Source organism: Amborella trichopoda, chromosome 3, assembly GCF_054954075.1.
Source record: "Amborella trichopoda isolate Santa Cruz 75 chromosome 3, AtrichopodaSantaCruz75HAP2 v2.0, whole genome shotgun sequence".
Lineage (NCBI taxonomy): Eukaryota > Viridiplantae > Streptophyta > Magnoliopsida > Amborellales > Amborellaceae > Amborella > Amborella trichopoda.
Window position 1 is genome coordinate 3,752,231 of NC_142338.1, and position 15,442 is coordinate 3,767,672.

General features: G+C 35.7%; 1 protein-coding gene across 5 annotated transcripts; it reads left to right on the forward strand.

Moving 5' to 3' along the window:
- Window positions 1-879: 879 nt before the first annotated feature.
- LOC18439830 (protein STRUBBELIG-RECEPTOR FAMILY 8) lies at window positions 880-14,387 on the forward strand. 5 transcript variants are annotated; one of them, XM_088862890.1, is made up of 18 exons: window positions 880-1,034; window positions 1,850-1,977; window positions 2,715-2,847; window positions 2,933-3,004; window positions 3,774-3,839; window positions 3,959-4,030; window positions 4,109-4,180; window positions 9,699-9,770; window positions 9,874-9,939; window positions 10,044-10,109; window positions 10,240-10,265; window positions 10,422-10,565; window positions 10,823-11,091; window positions 11,567-11,838; window positions 11,929-12,061; window positions 12,254-12,381; window positions 12,557-12,707; window positions 13,913-14,387. In XM_088862890.1, exons 2-18 carry the CDS (start codon window positions 1,884-1,886, stop codon window positions 14,132-14,134), a joined length of 2,058 nt encoding a protein of 685 aa, XP_088719016.1. In that variant the 5' UTR covers window positions 880-1,034; window positions 1,850-1,883; the 3' UTR covers window positions 14,135-14,387. The 5 variants fall into 5 exon arrangements, with proteins under 5 accessions (XP_088719016.1, XP_088719013.1, XP_088719015.1 ...); XM_088862891.1 differs by having other exon boundaries at window positions 881-1,034; window positions 2,959-3,004; XM_088862887.1 differs by having other exon boundaries at window positions 10,240-10,565.
- Window positions 14,388-15,442: the final 1,055 nt, after the last annotated feature.

The window sequence follows — 15,442 nt, forward strand, 5'->3', positions numbered from 1 at the left end:
GATGCCTTGAATAATCAAATTAAGGCGCATCTAAAAAATTTACTAGAAGAGGTTATTTCAATGCTAAAAGCCTTCAAATTCGATAAGCTCGACCTCAAGATGTATGAAAATAATACACTTTGCAAAGCATTATCTATCGGGCAATGATTTCATAGAACGGTTGTATGGTAATATGATGCAACAACTTTCAAAAACCATGTTATGACTATTTGTTTGATCCAAATTTTGAAATATACACTCTTTTTATTCTAACGAACAATAAAAAAAAAATAATTTAAAAACATAACCTAAAAAGTATTTTTTTAGCTCAATTAACATAGGCTGTTCATTTTAGTGAGATGCTTAGATCTAGGCCTTAAAAGAATTTTTTCATTCCCAATTTTTTTGGATGGATTTATTACCATTAGATGAACAATGTAAAAAAAAGAAAAAAATGATTTTGAATTTATAAAAGCTAAGAGTTTGAAATTCACCAAATGAATGGTCTAGATTCGTTTTTAGAGGGGACTCATTTTGCCCATATTTAGGGTTCAAATTGAATCTTTTTTTTTTTTGGATTGATTATTGTGATGAAGAAAGTGTGTATACAAAATTTTGGAACATACAAATACCACAAATATGATTTTTTAAAAATGTCGATGCATTATACTACGATACAACCGTTGCATGAAATCATTGCATTAGTCAATTTTTGAGATTTACGAGCTTTAATTTTCAACATTGTGAGGGTAAAATGTCTTTCAGTAAAAAGACGCGGCCAATCTCGTTCACTTGTAAATCGTACACGCTTGCTCAAAAAGCCACGTTGCAACGTTAGGAAAAGTGACTCTGGTTTCTTCCCGCCAAAAAGTATATAAACACCGCTGTTTTCTGTTTCATTGACTCCATAGTTTTCCCTTTCATTTTTGACGCAAGCATTTGTTCTCTCTCTGTTCTTTGAAGTTTCAAACCCTAACTCTCTCTCTCTCTCTCTTCTCTCTCCCCTGAATGCATTGGTTATTGCCTTCGTGTCTCATCGATTTGGTTCTTCACTGGTAATCTCCTCAACGAATCCCTAATTCTTGTTTTCAATGACTTGATTTTCAGATAAATAGCCCTAAATCTTCTTTTTATAACCGTGATTCCTCTTCCTGGTTGTGTTTTTGGCTGATTTATTTTTCAGTTAATAATCAGTAACCCGCGTTTGATAATTCACTGAGATTTCAGTTAACCAATGCCATTTCCAGCAGTTTCTCTTTCATACGGTCTGGGTATATAGGTGATATTTTTATATCTCTACCGGGTTGTTAATCACCATTCTCATTGGTCTCTATATGGTCTGGATGTTTGGTGTCTCTGGTATTTTGGGTTATTATGGTGAATGAATTAATAAATAATCCACATCCTATTTTGCTACTGTCCTTTTTTTTTCAGTTTCTTGATGATCTTCACTTCATCAGATTTTAACCTCTCCCAGTTTTAGTTAACTCCTAGACAAATGTTTATGTTCTCTGTTATTGTTTACCACTTCTTGACATTCAACCCTTATAAACTCTGGTTGTTAGGTCAATTTTGAATGTTTTTATAACACATGGGGATAAAGCTAGGCTTATCCTATGCAGTGATTTACCCAAAAAAGAAAAACTTACTCGTAGGGATTGCTTGATGATCTACATCCTTATTATCTTGATTTCTGATTAAACGTGAGTGTTCTTGATGCAAAAAAGGGTGGATTCATATGAGCAAATAAATACTTCCATAAACAAATTTTCTTTTTGGAGAGGGAATAGTTAGTAGTGCATCACCTACGAAACTTTCATGAAATAGATATTTACAAAATATACTGAGTGACGGATTACACTGATTTCAGGGAAAGAACAATTTGATGCCTGTTTCTTGCGAGAATGTGTAAAGAGAGGTTTTGGTCTCTCTTCTTGCTGCTTTCCTTATGGGCCATACTTCTTTCAATTGTGGTGGCAGAAACAGATGAATCAGATGGTAACTTTGAAATCTCCCCGCATTTTAATCTTATACTTGATTGTGGTTTTTATGTGAAGTTCCTTGTTTTTCAATAATGAACCAACTATTCAGATATGGCTTGAAACAGATAAAATCTTAGACCTATATTTATAATCTTTTTGAGTGTTAATCCATAAAAGCAACTGAAGATTCATTTGAAATTGCCATACCTTAATCAAGACTGCGATATTAATTAAGCTCATAGACAGTTAACAGAATAACCGCAGAAATGGAGTATAGTTCTATGAATATGTTGAATTTTAAAAGGGAGTTGTTGTTTTCACTCTTGTTATTATACCCGTTGCATAGATAGAAATTCTGCCCAGCAACTGTTTTTGTATTCAAATTCTGCCCAGCAACTGTTTTTGTATTCGACGCCATGTCTTGGGTGGCAATCCCCTGTAAGAGAGCATGTTTTGATTAATAAGTTTTTCTACTATTTCATAATGTAACCCATAACAGTTGAAAGCCATTGCTTGAAATAACAGATGTGACTATGAATAGCCGCATTTCAATTACGGGTAATAATGGGGTGATAATCAACCAACAAAAGTGATTAATATGAGCCTTCAAAGTGATAGACGCAATAAAACAGAGGCACTCTTCTACTATAATATGGCATTATTAAAGGTTTCCTATGAAATAATGCATGAGAAGATGAGGTGCTTTGAACTTCAACTAAGAATCTGATTATTTATTGCATATCTCTATTACAGTTCGAGCTCTTCAAGATATATACATCTCCTTGAACTTCCCATTTCAACTAATTGGGTGGAACTCAATTGGTGGTGATCCTTGTAGAGAATCTTGGATGGGTATTTCCTGCTCCGTTTCGGCAGTTACATCCATGTAATAAGCTCTTGTTTTCTTTATTTTCTGGCTTAAATCCTTGAAGACCTAAATACCATGTTGATGTGTGCGGCTTTCTTGACAGTGACATTCATGGACTCGGTTTAACAGGTACCTTGGGATACCAGCTATCAAACCTCGCGTCCTTGAAAGCTTTGTGAGTAATTTGTACATAGAAATACATATAATAATAATGTGTATATGTTGACACATACTCATTCAAGGCACATTTACACACACACACATGTACTTTAGCAGGTAACTAGGGATGTATCCCTGAGTATCTATATTATATATCTATAGTGGGAAGTGATTTCATGCCACGGTTTTATGATACATGTACTCTTTTGGTTTATAGTACATGTACATTTACTGAAACAATCTTCAAAAGCCATGCCAAGGGTATTTGTTTGACCCCAATTTTTAAACACATAATATTTTCATTTTGATAAACAATCATCAAAAAAAAAAAAAAAACCCTAAAAAGTATATATATTGTTTTTAACCCACTTAACTTAAGTCGCCATTTGATAAGTGCTTAGATCTAGGCCTTAGAAGAAACTTTTTACTTTCCCAATTTTGGAGATGGTTTTGTTATCTAGATTTACAATGTTAGAAAAGAAAAAACTGATTTTGAGTTCTTAAAGGCCTAGATCTTAAAATTCACCAAATGGACAGTTGATATTCATTATTGGATGAGGGCTTATTTGACCATATGTAAGGTGCAAATTGCATTTTATTTTCCATGGAATTAATTGTCGGGGTGAAGATAGTGCATACAATTGTGGTTTCATTATATTATAGTGACCCAATGACATAAAATCACTACCCCATATATATATATATATGAATATGAATATGAATATGAATATGAATATGAATATGAATTTTGTAAAATATTAATGTGGTTTGTTCTTTACGCATAGGGATGTCAGCAATAACTCCATCCACGACGCAATCCCATCTCAGCTTCCATCAAACATCACATATTTGTGAGTTGCTTGTTCCTTCTGGTTGGAATCCTTAGGAATTATATGTTTACATTGTTCTAGAAGAGGTATTATCCTTATAGATTAATCAAAAGGAAAATACGATTGATTTTATATCACAGGAATTTGGCCTATAATAACTTCAATCAAAGTCTTCCCTACTCAATCTCAGAATTGAGCTCACTCGCTAGCCTGTGAGTTTCTTCTCCTCTGATGGATCTCATACATCTGTTGCCAGAATACTGAAAGTTTTTTTTTTCTCTTTGATGCAGGAACGTGAGCCACAACTCCCTCTCAGGACCTATAGGGGATATCTTCAATAAGTTGCAGAACCTCTCACTTTTGTAAGATCTCACTTTACTTTGGCTACATATCAAGTAGATACCAATGTTATTAAACCAGCAATCTGTCACTGGTCTAGTATTGAATACCTTTGACACAACCATCACTAATGTTTTCTGCAAATTATATGGTAATATTAAGCTAATGTATTAGTTTAAGGCAGTTGTTCATATTCGGCTATCACTTTTATATTTGGCCATCATCTTTCTGATGTCGAGGCTTTTAATAGGGATAAGAGCATTGATTCCTATACTGGAGGCTAACCATAGAAATGCCAATGATAGCATTTTGTTTTTTCATAATACTTATTTGCTGAAAGATTATTAGTAGACCAGACGTCTGGCCTACAAAATGGTTAAATACATAACCCTGCCATCTTCTGATGTCATACTGCTCCACGTGTCATTCTTGAATGGTTAATCCCACAATGACCCACAGAATGAACAGATTCAAACTCTTCTTCTGCAGATCTGGTTTACAGACTTTACATTTTCATAACAAAATGGATAACTATGACTTTTCATCACTTTTTTGTCAGATTAGGATTTTGAATACTAGGGTTTCAATGGTTTTCATATCCATGTTTAACATCAACAGACTTGGTATAAATTGATTATCAGAGAAAATTGAGGGGTTACTCTGCTGCATTTTGAAACGATTAGAAATGAGCCATATGCGATGACATAATTGCAATGCGTAGAAATACCCATGGAATATGTTTGTATGCAATACACAATGTCTCTTAACACCAAATAGAGGGATATATTTGTGACAATGGAAGACGCACTTTTGAGGGATGGTGGGGGCTTAGGTGTGAACATGCTCCTAAAATCTTTTTTTTGAGTATGTTAACGTTCTTCCAAAATTGATACGGTTCCTCAGCATGAAACATGGGGGTATGTGGAGGCATGTGATTATTGATATTTGCCTAGTATATCTGCAGTGAGGTTTGGTGTGCAAAGTTGAAGAGGAAAAATATATCTGGAATGTGGCTAGTGATAAGTAGCTTTAGTAAAGTGTTTTAGGAATGGTATTCATTTGGGAAGGGGGTTGGGGTGACTTGTAGGCAAACTTTATATGGTGGGTGCGGTTTGTATAGAGCTGAGGCTCTAAACAATCAAAGTAAAGAGCACCTTCAAATGGTATCGAGAAATGTGGTTTCAATACTGGAAATCTTTGTGATAGCCTTAAAATATATCTTCATTTTTAATTATAAAATTTTAAGCTTAAAAAATAGTGTAGATCGAGCAGATACATGAAAACTTGAAAATCTTGAAAATTGACGGTCAAAAAATGCGTTACAAGATGCATTATTTCCAAAACTTGAAATCCATTTTTTTCTCATGTCCATGCATCTTGATGTTGAGATGATCAATTTGAAGATATTTGGGCATCAAAACAACCTCTTCTAGTGAAATTTTTGAGGTGAGCTCTGATTTGATTGTTTAGAGCCTCGGCTCTATATGAACTGTTTCCTTATATAGTTGCTTCCTTGGGTAGTTGGAAAATGGCAGCTAGTGAGAGCTCACAGTTATGTACTGTTATTCAGAGGGGCCATGCAGTATTATTTGGAAGTCGTACTTCATAGGTGTTTGGATTTGGATGAAATGGAAAGATTGTTTCTTACTTTGAGAACTTCTTAGAGGGCTTATGTTGGGGATCAGGGTAGTAGTGAAAGAGTAGATTGGGAACTTTAAACCTTGGCTTATTTTCAGTTGAAAGCATATAAGTTGTTGCGTGGTACAACTGGGTTGTTTTTAGATTACTTCAGTTTGGTGAAGGGATGTCTCCCTCCATTTTCAGTTTCTTATGGTTAGTTATAACAAAGAAAACTATTTGCATAGTAAAAATTCGGCATTTGATGTTGCCTATAATGTCTCTTCTTTGTTGGGAGCAGGTAGAAGTCATTGGTCACCTTCAATTTCATTGCAAATCTAGTTGGTCCGTATTGGGAGCTGTACTGAGCTTGTTTTAAATAATGTCGGTATTTTTTTTTTTTGTTTAAGGAAAATCTTATTTGGTGTTTAGGGTAAGCTTGGATGGCAATTAGATGGCACCAACTGGGTTTTTCCTTGTGGTGTTCATATTCTATGCTATCATCTAGAGAATTTAGAAGGAAGGCAACAATAAGTTCTTTCCCAGCATGGTATTTGATGTGGGGGACTTCAATTGAGATTGCTAGGGGGCATGCTGTGTCTAGGGTGCAAGTGGGCCAGGCTAAGGTTGCATCGGCCACAGCCCAGGACCAAAGGACCCTGACCTTTGGTCAGGCTCGAAAAATAAGGCCTAGGCCTGGCTTGTTTCAAAAACGCCAAAACCTTGGCCTGGTCCATTCCGGCTTGGTTATTTCCAAATTCCACCCAAAACATGTTGGATTATTCGAATAATTAGAAAATTAAAAGAATATTATAAATTTAATTTCAAGATAAATAACTGGTGGAATATGTTAATGAGGTGGACTAAAAATAACTAGAAAATAGTTCGAGAATCTTAGAAGGGTAGGAATGATAAATATGAAATAATTAGAGAAAAGTCGAATATCAAAATTTAAAAAATCAACAAAATGTACCCCTAAAAACATGGGTGGAATATTAACGATCATATGATTTAGATTAAAAATTATGTAGATAATAATGCAATTCACATAAATTACGTTATACATAAATTACATAAATTACGTTATATGTAAATTACATATGTAACTTACATATATTATGTAATATACATATACTACAAAGAGTTATATTTGTAAACTGCATAAACTATATAATGTAATTTATCATTATATATGTTTATATGCAAATTAAATATAACAATGGATTATCGGGCCTAAACTAAGTCTGAGGCTCAGGCCCCAACCTGTAAATCTCATAGGCCTTAAATTTAGGTCCAGTCTCTCCTGAAGTGTCCCATGAAGGGCCCAAAACCAAGCCATGTCGGGCTGGGCCTGAGACCCCATTGTGTCCCCGGCCTGCTTGCACCCCTTGCTGTGTTATGGTCTCTACAAACACAAAAAATGCATAGGGTCAAACGAGCCTTTTTGTATTGCCACTGAGGACCACAAGCGATATGAAAGTTGGGACCTCCTCAAGACATCTTCAAGAGAAACCTTCCTTGATGTCAAAAGGTTGTCTGGCTTAGGAACATACTCTAGGCATAGGTTGGTAAAGTGGTAGCTGCCACAACATGACATCTAGAATTCCATTCCCATCAGGTCACATATTAACATAAAATAAAAAGGAAAAAAAAGAAAAGTAGTCTGGGTCAAGAAATGACTAGGGTTGTGATCCATGATGACAGGAGGATAGTTTGTAAGTTTTCTGAGGATGTTTTTGGCATATCATGTTATGGACTAAGCAAATACTGCCATGGTTGGCATAGCTTTTTACTAAGCTATCCATCGTTAAGGGTGATTTGTTTTCACTAGGTGGATTAGAGGAAATCCTCCAGGCTCATAGAGATTTTAGGAAAATTTTGCTGAAATTTGGGGTATTTGACCCCAAGAAAAATTAAGTAAGGTTACTATTCTCACTTGTGATTTTACTATTCTCAGGGGAAATCAAAACAACTATTGGCTGGTATTGCCACCCATGTTTTTGGTTCTGAAAAAAAGAAACATTGGATGAGAATTGCAGCACCTCAAACTAAGTAGATTTGTATTGTTAGATCATGTTTTCCACTTATGGCTTTGCCATATGGACCATCTACACCACTCAAGATTGAATCAGGGACAAAATGTTCAATTCATAGCCTGGCCCGTCCCATGCTTTCATTATGGGGTTTCTTTCTTTGACAGCAATTTACTACCATAGACAAGGGTTATAAATTATTGATTTAATTTATGTTCCTACCAAGGGTTAGTTGGGATGCACAGGTGGTTATCAAAATTTGTCAGACTTTCAAAAGTCATCATTTTTTGGGCAATCTTATTTGCACTGTTAGAATAAAAGTGACTAGAACATCACCTCAATATCTTTTTGGCAGAGGAAAGATAAGAGTGAACACAATATTTCCAGATTAAAATCTTCAATCAGTAGAGAACCTGTTACACACTGAGATAAGGCCTGAGGCTAATGCTGGCTTTATCTCTTCTTATACTTTATTTTATGCTAACAACTATGTTGATACCATGATATCCCACAGCGAAATTTCATGTTACATGGGATTGATATTGATATTGATACTTAATAAGTTTCCTAAGTTACTTAGGAAACTAGTTGAAGTTTCCTACTTGCTAATAAAATTGCTAATATATTCCTTTATATATCTATATATATATATATATATATAGATATATAAAGGAATATATTAGCAATTTTATTAGCAAGTTATAAGGAATATATTATAAGGAATGAGCGGAAAAAATTATGTTCCCTATTTGTGTTTTCCATATGGGAAATGTGGCTTCTTCTATAAAGTGAGGCACAAGTTTCTCATAGAGCGGTAGAGATAAGTCAGCTTCCTAGATAGAAATGTTGAGGTGGTGCTTCCTGTAGAGTGAAAAATTGGTTTCATGTAGAGGAATGGTTCCCATGGAGATTTTGGATAATATCCACTTTTAGTAAGATGAAAGCTCTACAAGGGCAAGGGGAAGGCCCAAAAGGATATGAATGGAAGTAGTGAGAAGGGTTATGGCTTATGGTCTAATTGATGGTATGACTCTTGATAAGAAGAATATTGGAACAGGATTCGTGTAGTTGACTCCAATAGTTGATATAAGGCTTTGATGATGATGATGTTGATGACGATGATCCATTTTTAATAAGAGAGAGTCTCAATTATTCGCAAGGTTCACTTCTTGGAAATAGCTTACTAGTAGAGTAGAGATGGTGAGATCAGTGGATGATGTCAGTCGGAAGCGCTTGAGTAAAAGGTTTGCTCTATTGGGTTTTGTCAAGGCAGAGAGGCAACTATTTATCCAAAATTTGTAATGCAACTCTCATCGGCATAGTGAATTTCAATTTGTCATAGAGCGAACCACATAAATCTTTGTGTTCTTGTAGCATGTGTGTTTTTATACTTTTATTTCTGTGCTCGTACTATGGTTTGTACTCTCGTTGATTTTGTTCCTAGTTGATTAAATACAAACTAGACCTTGGAAGATGAGCCAATAAATTTCCACTAGTCATTATGACAAAATCTGCCTTTACAATATTTGCAGTATTGCGTATTTCTGCTTTAGTAGCTATTATTCCTTTTTCTTCTGGTTATAGTTTTGGATTTATAATATTTGATTGCATTATGGTGGTCATGTTTTTTTTTCTAATTAGGATGGGCATCTGATCAACGATTATATGGTAACATCATGCTTTGACATTCATAGGAGTATTTCAGGAGCATGGTTCTCCTTCCTTGTTTTTCCTTGAGAAATTATTATTGGTATTTATATAATTTGATTTTCTTTAATGAATTATTACTCTTTTCGCAGGGCTAGCAGTTTATTACTTGTATCCATAAATTACTGAGCAAAGATAATGTGATCTAGAGAATTATTTACTGGTGCATTGTACCATGTATCAGGGACCTATCTTTCAATAACTTCACGGGTGATCTCCCTCTCTCTTTTATTACTTTGTCAAAACTTTCTAATCTGTAAGTGCACTGCCGGTACACATATTTCTTTAATGCTTGACTGAGCTACCAATGGAGCAAGTTTTGTAGATTTATTTAATGTTCAAATGGATATTTCTTGTAGTTTTTTGCAGAACAATTACCTCTCTGGATCAGTTGACTTTTTGAGTCACCTTCCTTTGTCTGATCTGTACGTTACCTGTATGATGGTTTCCAGTTTGGCTTCCTTCTTTGACATTTCTTTATAAAACATAAATCTTATTCTGGTGCTGATTGCATAAATTGGATTTTCAGAAACGTTGAAAATAACTATTTTAGTGGGTGGATTCCAAAGGAATTTGACTCCATTCCATATCTTAGGTAACTAATCCTATTCATTGTACCTATAATCTACGACAGACCTTACCATGCTCTCTTTTTATGCATTGTTTAGTTGTCATGTTACATGTCACTTGATACCAATTTCATTTATTATATAATTTTGTCCCAGGATTTCTGGAAATCTGTTTCAGAATGGTGCTCCTCAATCTTCTCATCCATTTTCTGAGCTTCCTTCCGGTGTTGTGGAACCTAAACATAATATCACCAACAAACCACTGACCGTGCCCGGTGCTTTTGTAAGTTTACCGTCTGATCAAAATTGTGAACGTGATCACAAAAGGTTGGTTGCAGGATTGATGATTGGTGTAGCTGCTGCGGGAGTTCTGATAATTGTGGGTGGATCCCTTTGTTTCATATTCGCATGCTACCATCGCTCTTTTCCCAAGAAAATGCTTTGTGCTTCTCTGTGCACTCTTCCAATCACTACATCTGAAGGTACTGTGATTTCTCCTATCTCTTTTTGTCAAAACAGCTTCAAGACTTTTCTTTTCATGCACAGTAGAAGTAAAATTTGACGCTCTACTAATAGGATGATCAAATTCATGGCAATAAACCCCATTATATGATATGAAATCTTGAATTGAAGATAAAATTATGAAAGGAGACATTATGAATGAACTTGAAGATGAAAATTACAATGTCAAACTAAGCATAGTCATCTTTCAGTCTAACACTCTTGTTTATTCTTACAGCTTCCAAAATGAGAGTAGAAAAAGTGTGGACGAAGAATCCCTCTCCACATGAGTTTGAATTAAAACCTCCACCTGGACAACTTAAAAGAAAGTCATGTGAAAGAGCAGCAGCAAGAAAAAGTATGGGAAAGAGAAGAAGAGGCCCACTAAATGCAGTATCATATTCTCTTGCCGACCTCCAAACAGCAACAAATAGCTTTGGCCCCGAAAGTTTTGTTGGAGGGGGCTCTCTAGGTTGTGTATATAAAGCTCAGTTCCCTGATGGCAAGGTAGAAACCCTGAATTATACCTCTCTCTCCCTCCCTCCCTCTCTCAATTTTTTAACCTTTATTATACCTTAATTGTCTATCTTAATTGTTTTTTGAGTATAGGTTATCTTGAAAAAACTTCTCAATCCTTCTAGTTGACTTTGTTTATGGCTGAAAGAATGGATTAAATTTATTCAGATTATGTGGAAGAAATCCATGTAGAAAACAAGCAAAGACATTGCATAGATAACGATCCCTTCTTTCTTTGGGCTTGCTTACCAATGTTAAAACATAATGTCTTTAGCATGTTGAGTTTGACCTTTGCTACTGCAAAAGGTAGGGACATAAATTATGATATAGAGCTAGATTTGGCATTTAGGATGTGGATGTGTTCAAAAGCATGGAACGTCTTGCAATGATTTCTGCCTTTAGAAATTAATTAATTGCTTTGTGCTATATCTTATTTTTTTTTCTCCTGATTACTGTGGCTTCCTAGGTTCTGGCCGTCAAGTATATTAACCTTCAGGGTCTTTATATTCAAGAACAAGATGCATTTCTCGATATGATTTACTGCTTGTCAGAGTTGAAGCACCCCAACATTGCTAGTCTCCAAGGCTATTGTATTGAGCAAGGCCAAAAGCTTCTTGTTTATGATTATATTGTAAATGGCACTCTATACGATGCATTGCATCGCTCTGGGCCCTGTAGCAAGATACTGAAGTGGAATGCCCGGGTGGATATAGCACTTCATATAGCAAGAGGTCTTGAGTAAGTGTGGGCTTTGTTAACTTCTCTTTTCTATTCACATAAAATTAAAATTGCCCAAGTGATTTCCTGTTCTTTCTTGGCTTTTTCCAGGTATTTGCATTCGGGGGGTTTAACTCCTATAATCCATGGGAACCTGAAGTCTGAAAATATAATGTTTGATGAATATCGTAACCCTCGACTCACTGACTGTGGTCTGGCTACTCTCATGCCAAGCAAGCATCATGTATTCTCTCTCTCTCTCTCTCTCTCTCTCTCTCTGTTTGTGTGTATACGAGTGTGCGTGTGTGAGGGGGATAAAGCCACCTCTCTCTCTACCAAGCCAAATGCGATAGAGCCATCTCCACCCATCTCTCTCTCTCTCTCACACACACATCCATTCAAACTTCTTGAACCTCCAGATCAAGTTTCTTTTCAGGTTTCAGGTTCCTTTGGATGCACCCCTCCCGAAGTTGTAATATCAGGAGTTTATATAGAAAAGAGCGATATCTACAATTTTGGCGTGGTGTTGCTCGAACTTTTAACAGGCCGAGTGCCACTAGACAGGTAATATATGCTCTTACGTGTAATAATTGTTGTTTAATGTATTTCCAAACATAAAATACATGGTATGCAGCATTGTTAGAGTGAAAATGGAAAAACTCTTTAAAGTAGAGAAGAATTAAAGGAATTGTGTGCTGACGTATGCTGACGTTCATGATTTGGCGCTTGTTGGTTTTAGGGGAAAATGGCAGCAATCACTGGTGGATTGGGCCACCCCACAACTTCATGATATTGATGCCTTGGTGAAGATGGTTGATCCCGCACTCAGTGGCATCTTCCCCAAAAAGTCTCTCTCTAGAATGGCTGATATAATTTCCTTGTGTCTTCGGGTACAGCATGTTCCCATTCCTCATCTCTCTCTCTCTCTCACATGCCCACGTGCACACACAGTCTCTTCTCTCTATCTCCTGGATACTTCAAAATAGGTCTCGTGTCTGGTGTCTGACAAGTATTCTACTCTGATACTCCTTGGCATGATGCAACCGGATGCGCTTTACATCTTTTGGATCTGGTCCTTGCACTGTCTATTATCTGATCCTCCAGTTATTATTTTTAATCTTCTGTAAAATGCTAAAGGGAAAAGTTTATATAGAGCCTAGGCTCTAAACAAACAAATTAGAGCCTACCTCAAAACTTTAATAGATTTCAAGTTTTGGAAATAGTGTGTCTTGTAATGCATTTTTTGAACGTCAATTTTCAAGATTTTCAAGTTTTATTAGATCTGCTCATTCTGCACTATTTTTGAAGCTTTAAATCTTATAACTAAAGATGATTTAAGGCTATCACAAAACTTTCCGGTATTGAAATCATATTTCTAAACACTATTTGAAGGTGGGCTCTAATTTAATTGTTTAGAGCGTCGGCTCTATACAAACTACACCCAATGCTAAAATAACTAAAAACAATCAAAAGAGAGCGAATAAAAAATGAAAATTTGGAGGGGAGCTAAGTTTATAAAACATTATTAAGTTGGATATTTTATGATAGTTTAACCGTACTAATCGTGTCTAATTGAGAAATTTGACAACTAAGATTTAATCACCCTTGTCTAAGTTTAATAAGTAACATTATTCCTGAGGGCATCGGTTCTTCTGTGTTTCATACTTGTGAAGTATGGAAGGCACAAAGCATGCAGTTACTTGAAGTATGACAAAAGAATTGGATCTGAATCCTTGGTAGACAATTTGCTAACGTGTTCTAGGAGGTGTTACTGTCTTGATGTGATCCACTAAAACCAACCGCAAGCACTCTGTACTGTAAGCAAATGGCCCCAGTACATGGAGAGAGAGAGAGTAGTCCTCGTAAACTTATGAAAGGTTCTTTTAAGCACAATGATCCACATTCCTTCCTATAATCTCTCACATGCTTAGGTACCTCTCTCTCTTATAATCTCTGTACCTCTCTCTATATATATATATATATATATATATGGGATAATCTAAACTCCACAGCCCTTCAAATTATATATATATATAAATTCCGATTCTTGGACGTTTAGTGCCTCATTTCTCACCATTCCTGTCTTGACTGTCAGCCTGAGCCAACGTTTAGGCCACCAATGTCTGAGATCATTGAGGGCCTACTCCGCACACAACACAAGTCAAGATCACACAGGAGGCGGCCATTGCAGGGAGAAGGCAATAGCATTGCTGCTCCTCGTCGATCGACTGATTTCAATCTATCGGATGGGTCTTTCATTACTAGTGTTCCTTACTTCCCCTGTGGTTCCACACCAGATTTTGATAGTGACGGCTGATCATTACAAGTGCTTGCTGAATTGCCACTTTTGCTTTGATGGTAATCACACTATACAGCAAGTATTTGGGCATCTTTTTGTAGATTGGACTTACAATCATCTCTCTCCCTCTCAATTTTTTTCAATTGCTTGCAAATGTGTATATTGTAAAGATGGATGTAGAAATGGAGGCAACTCTATTGCTTGTGATGGCTTTGTGAAATAGGTGCAATGGAATAATGGGCCACAAATGAAAGTTGGTTTTCTTTTTCAAGGTGGTGATATACATGTTCAACTGTGTCCAATTAATTGGTCTTTGGAACGTTGGTTGTTCTAGATAAACACTATCACACTGAAGAATCGGCATTGCTAAAGTCATTTCCACAAGTGGATAAAGGGAAAACTATAGTGGGTCAAGTTCTTTAGGTTTATGCTATAATTGGGGTTCATACTGTTGAGTCAATGCAAAATAAATGCATATATTATGCCCATCTCTTCCTCTATCTTCCCCGTGCCATAAAATATGTGATTCCAATTCACTAACATGTAACTTATAAAATGTGTAACCCTATATATAATCATATAAACTAGGGATTGGAATCCAAAATGGCTTTTTTATTAGGGTCTTTGACCTAATGTGATTTAATTATTGCAAAGTTTGACATCATTAGGCCACTTTAATAAATGTAAAATACTCCATGAAACCTAGTTTAATGCTTTGTATGGAGTCCAAAACAATTAAATATAAGTCGAATAATGAGACAAGGAACAGACAGAGGTTCCCCAGTGCCAACAAATGTGTCGCAAAATTGAGTGCTTTAAAGACTTGAGAAAAATAAGACCAAGGCGAAGGAGATTTCCTGTATCCACTATACTGCTTCTCCCCTAGGATCTATTTTCTTCATAATTCATGCTACCAATAAAAAAAAAAGAAACAATGAGAGAGAGAGAGAGAGCTTTTGAGTACCAACAAATGGATTACACAAAGTGAGCTTTCTATATACTTTTAAAAGAGTTGGGGCTTGCACTTTTTCATTCAAAAGATAATGGTGGTTGAATAGTAGCGAGAAAGAGCATCAATACTTCCATTATAATATAAAAAGAGAGCATCAAACGTCTTATCGTTACATGCAAAATACCCATTATAATATAAAAAGAGAGCATCAAACGTCTTATCGTTACATGCAAAATACTTGTTGCTCTGTAAACCTCATATTAACTCATAAAACGAACAAGTGATAAACTATGCATATTTTTAAGGGAAAATTATGTGTAATTCCCCATATATAACATTTCAATACATTTCATTGAAAAGTCTACTGCACTTAT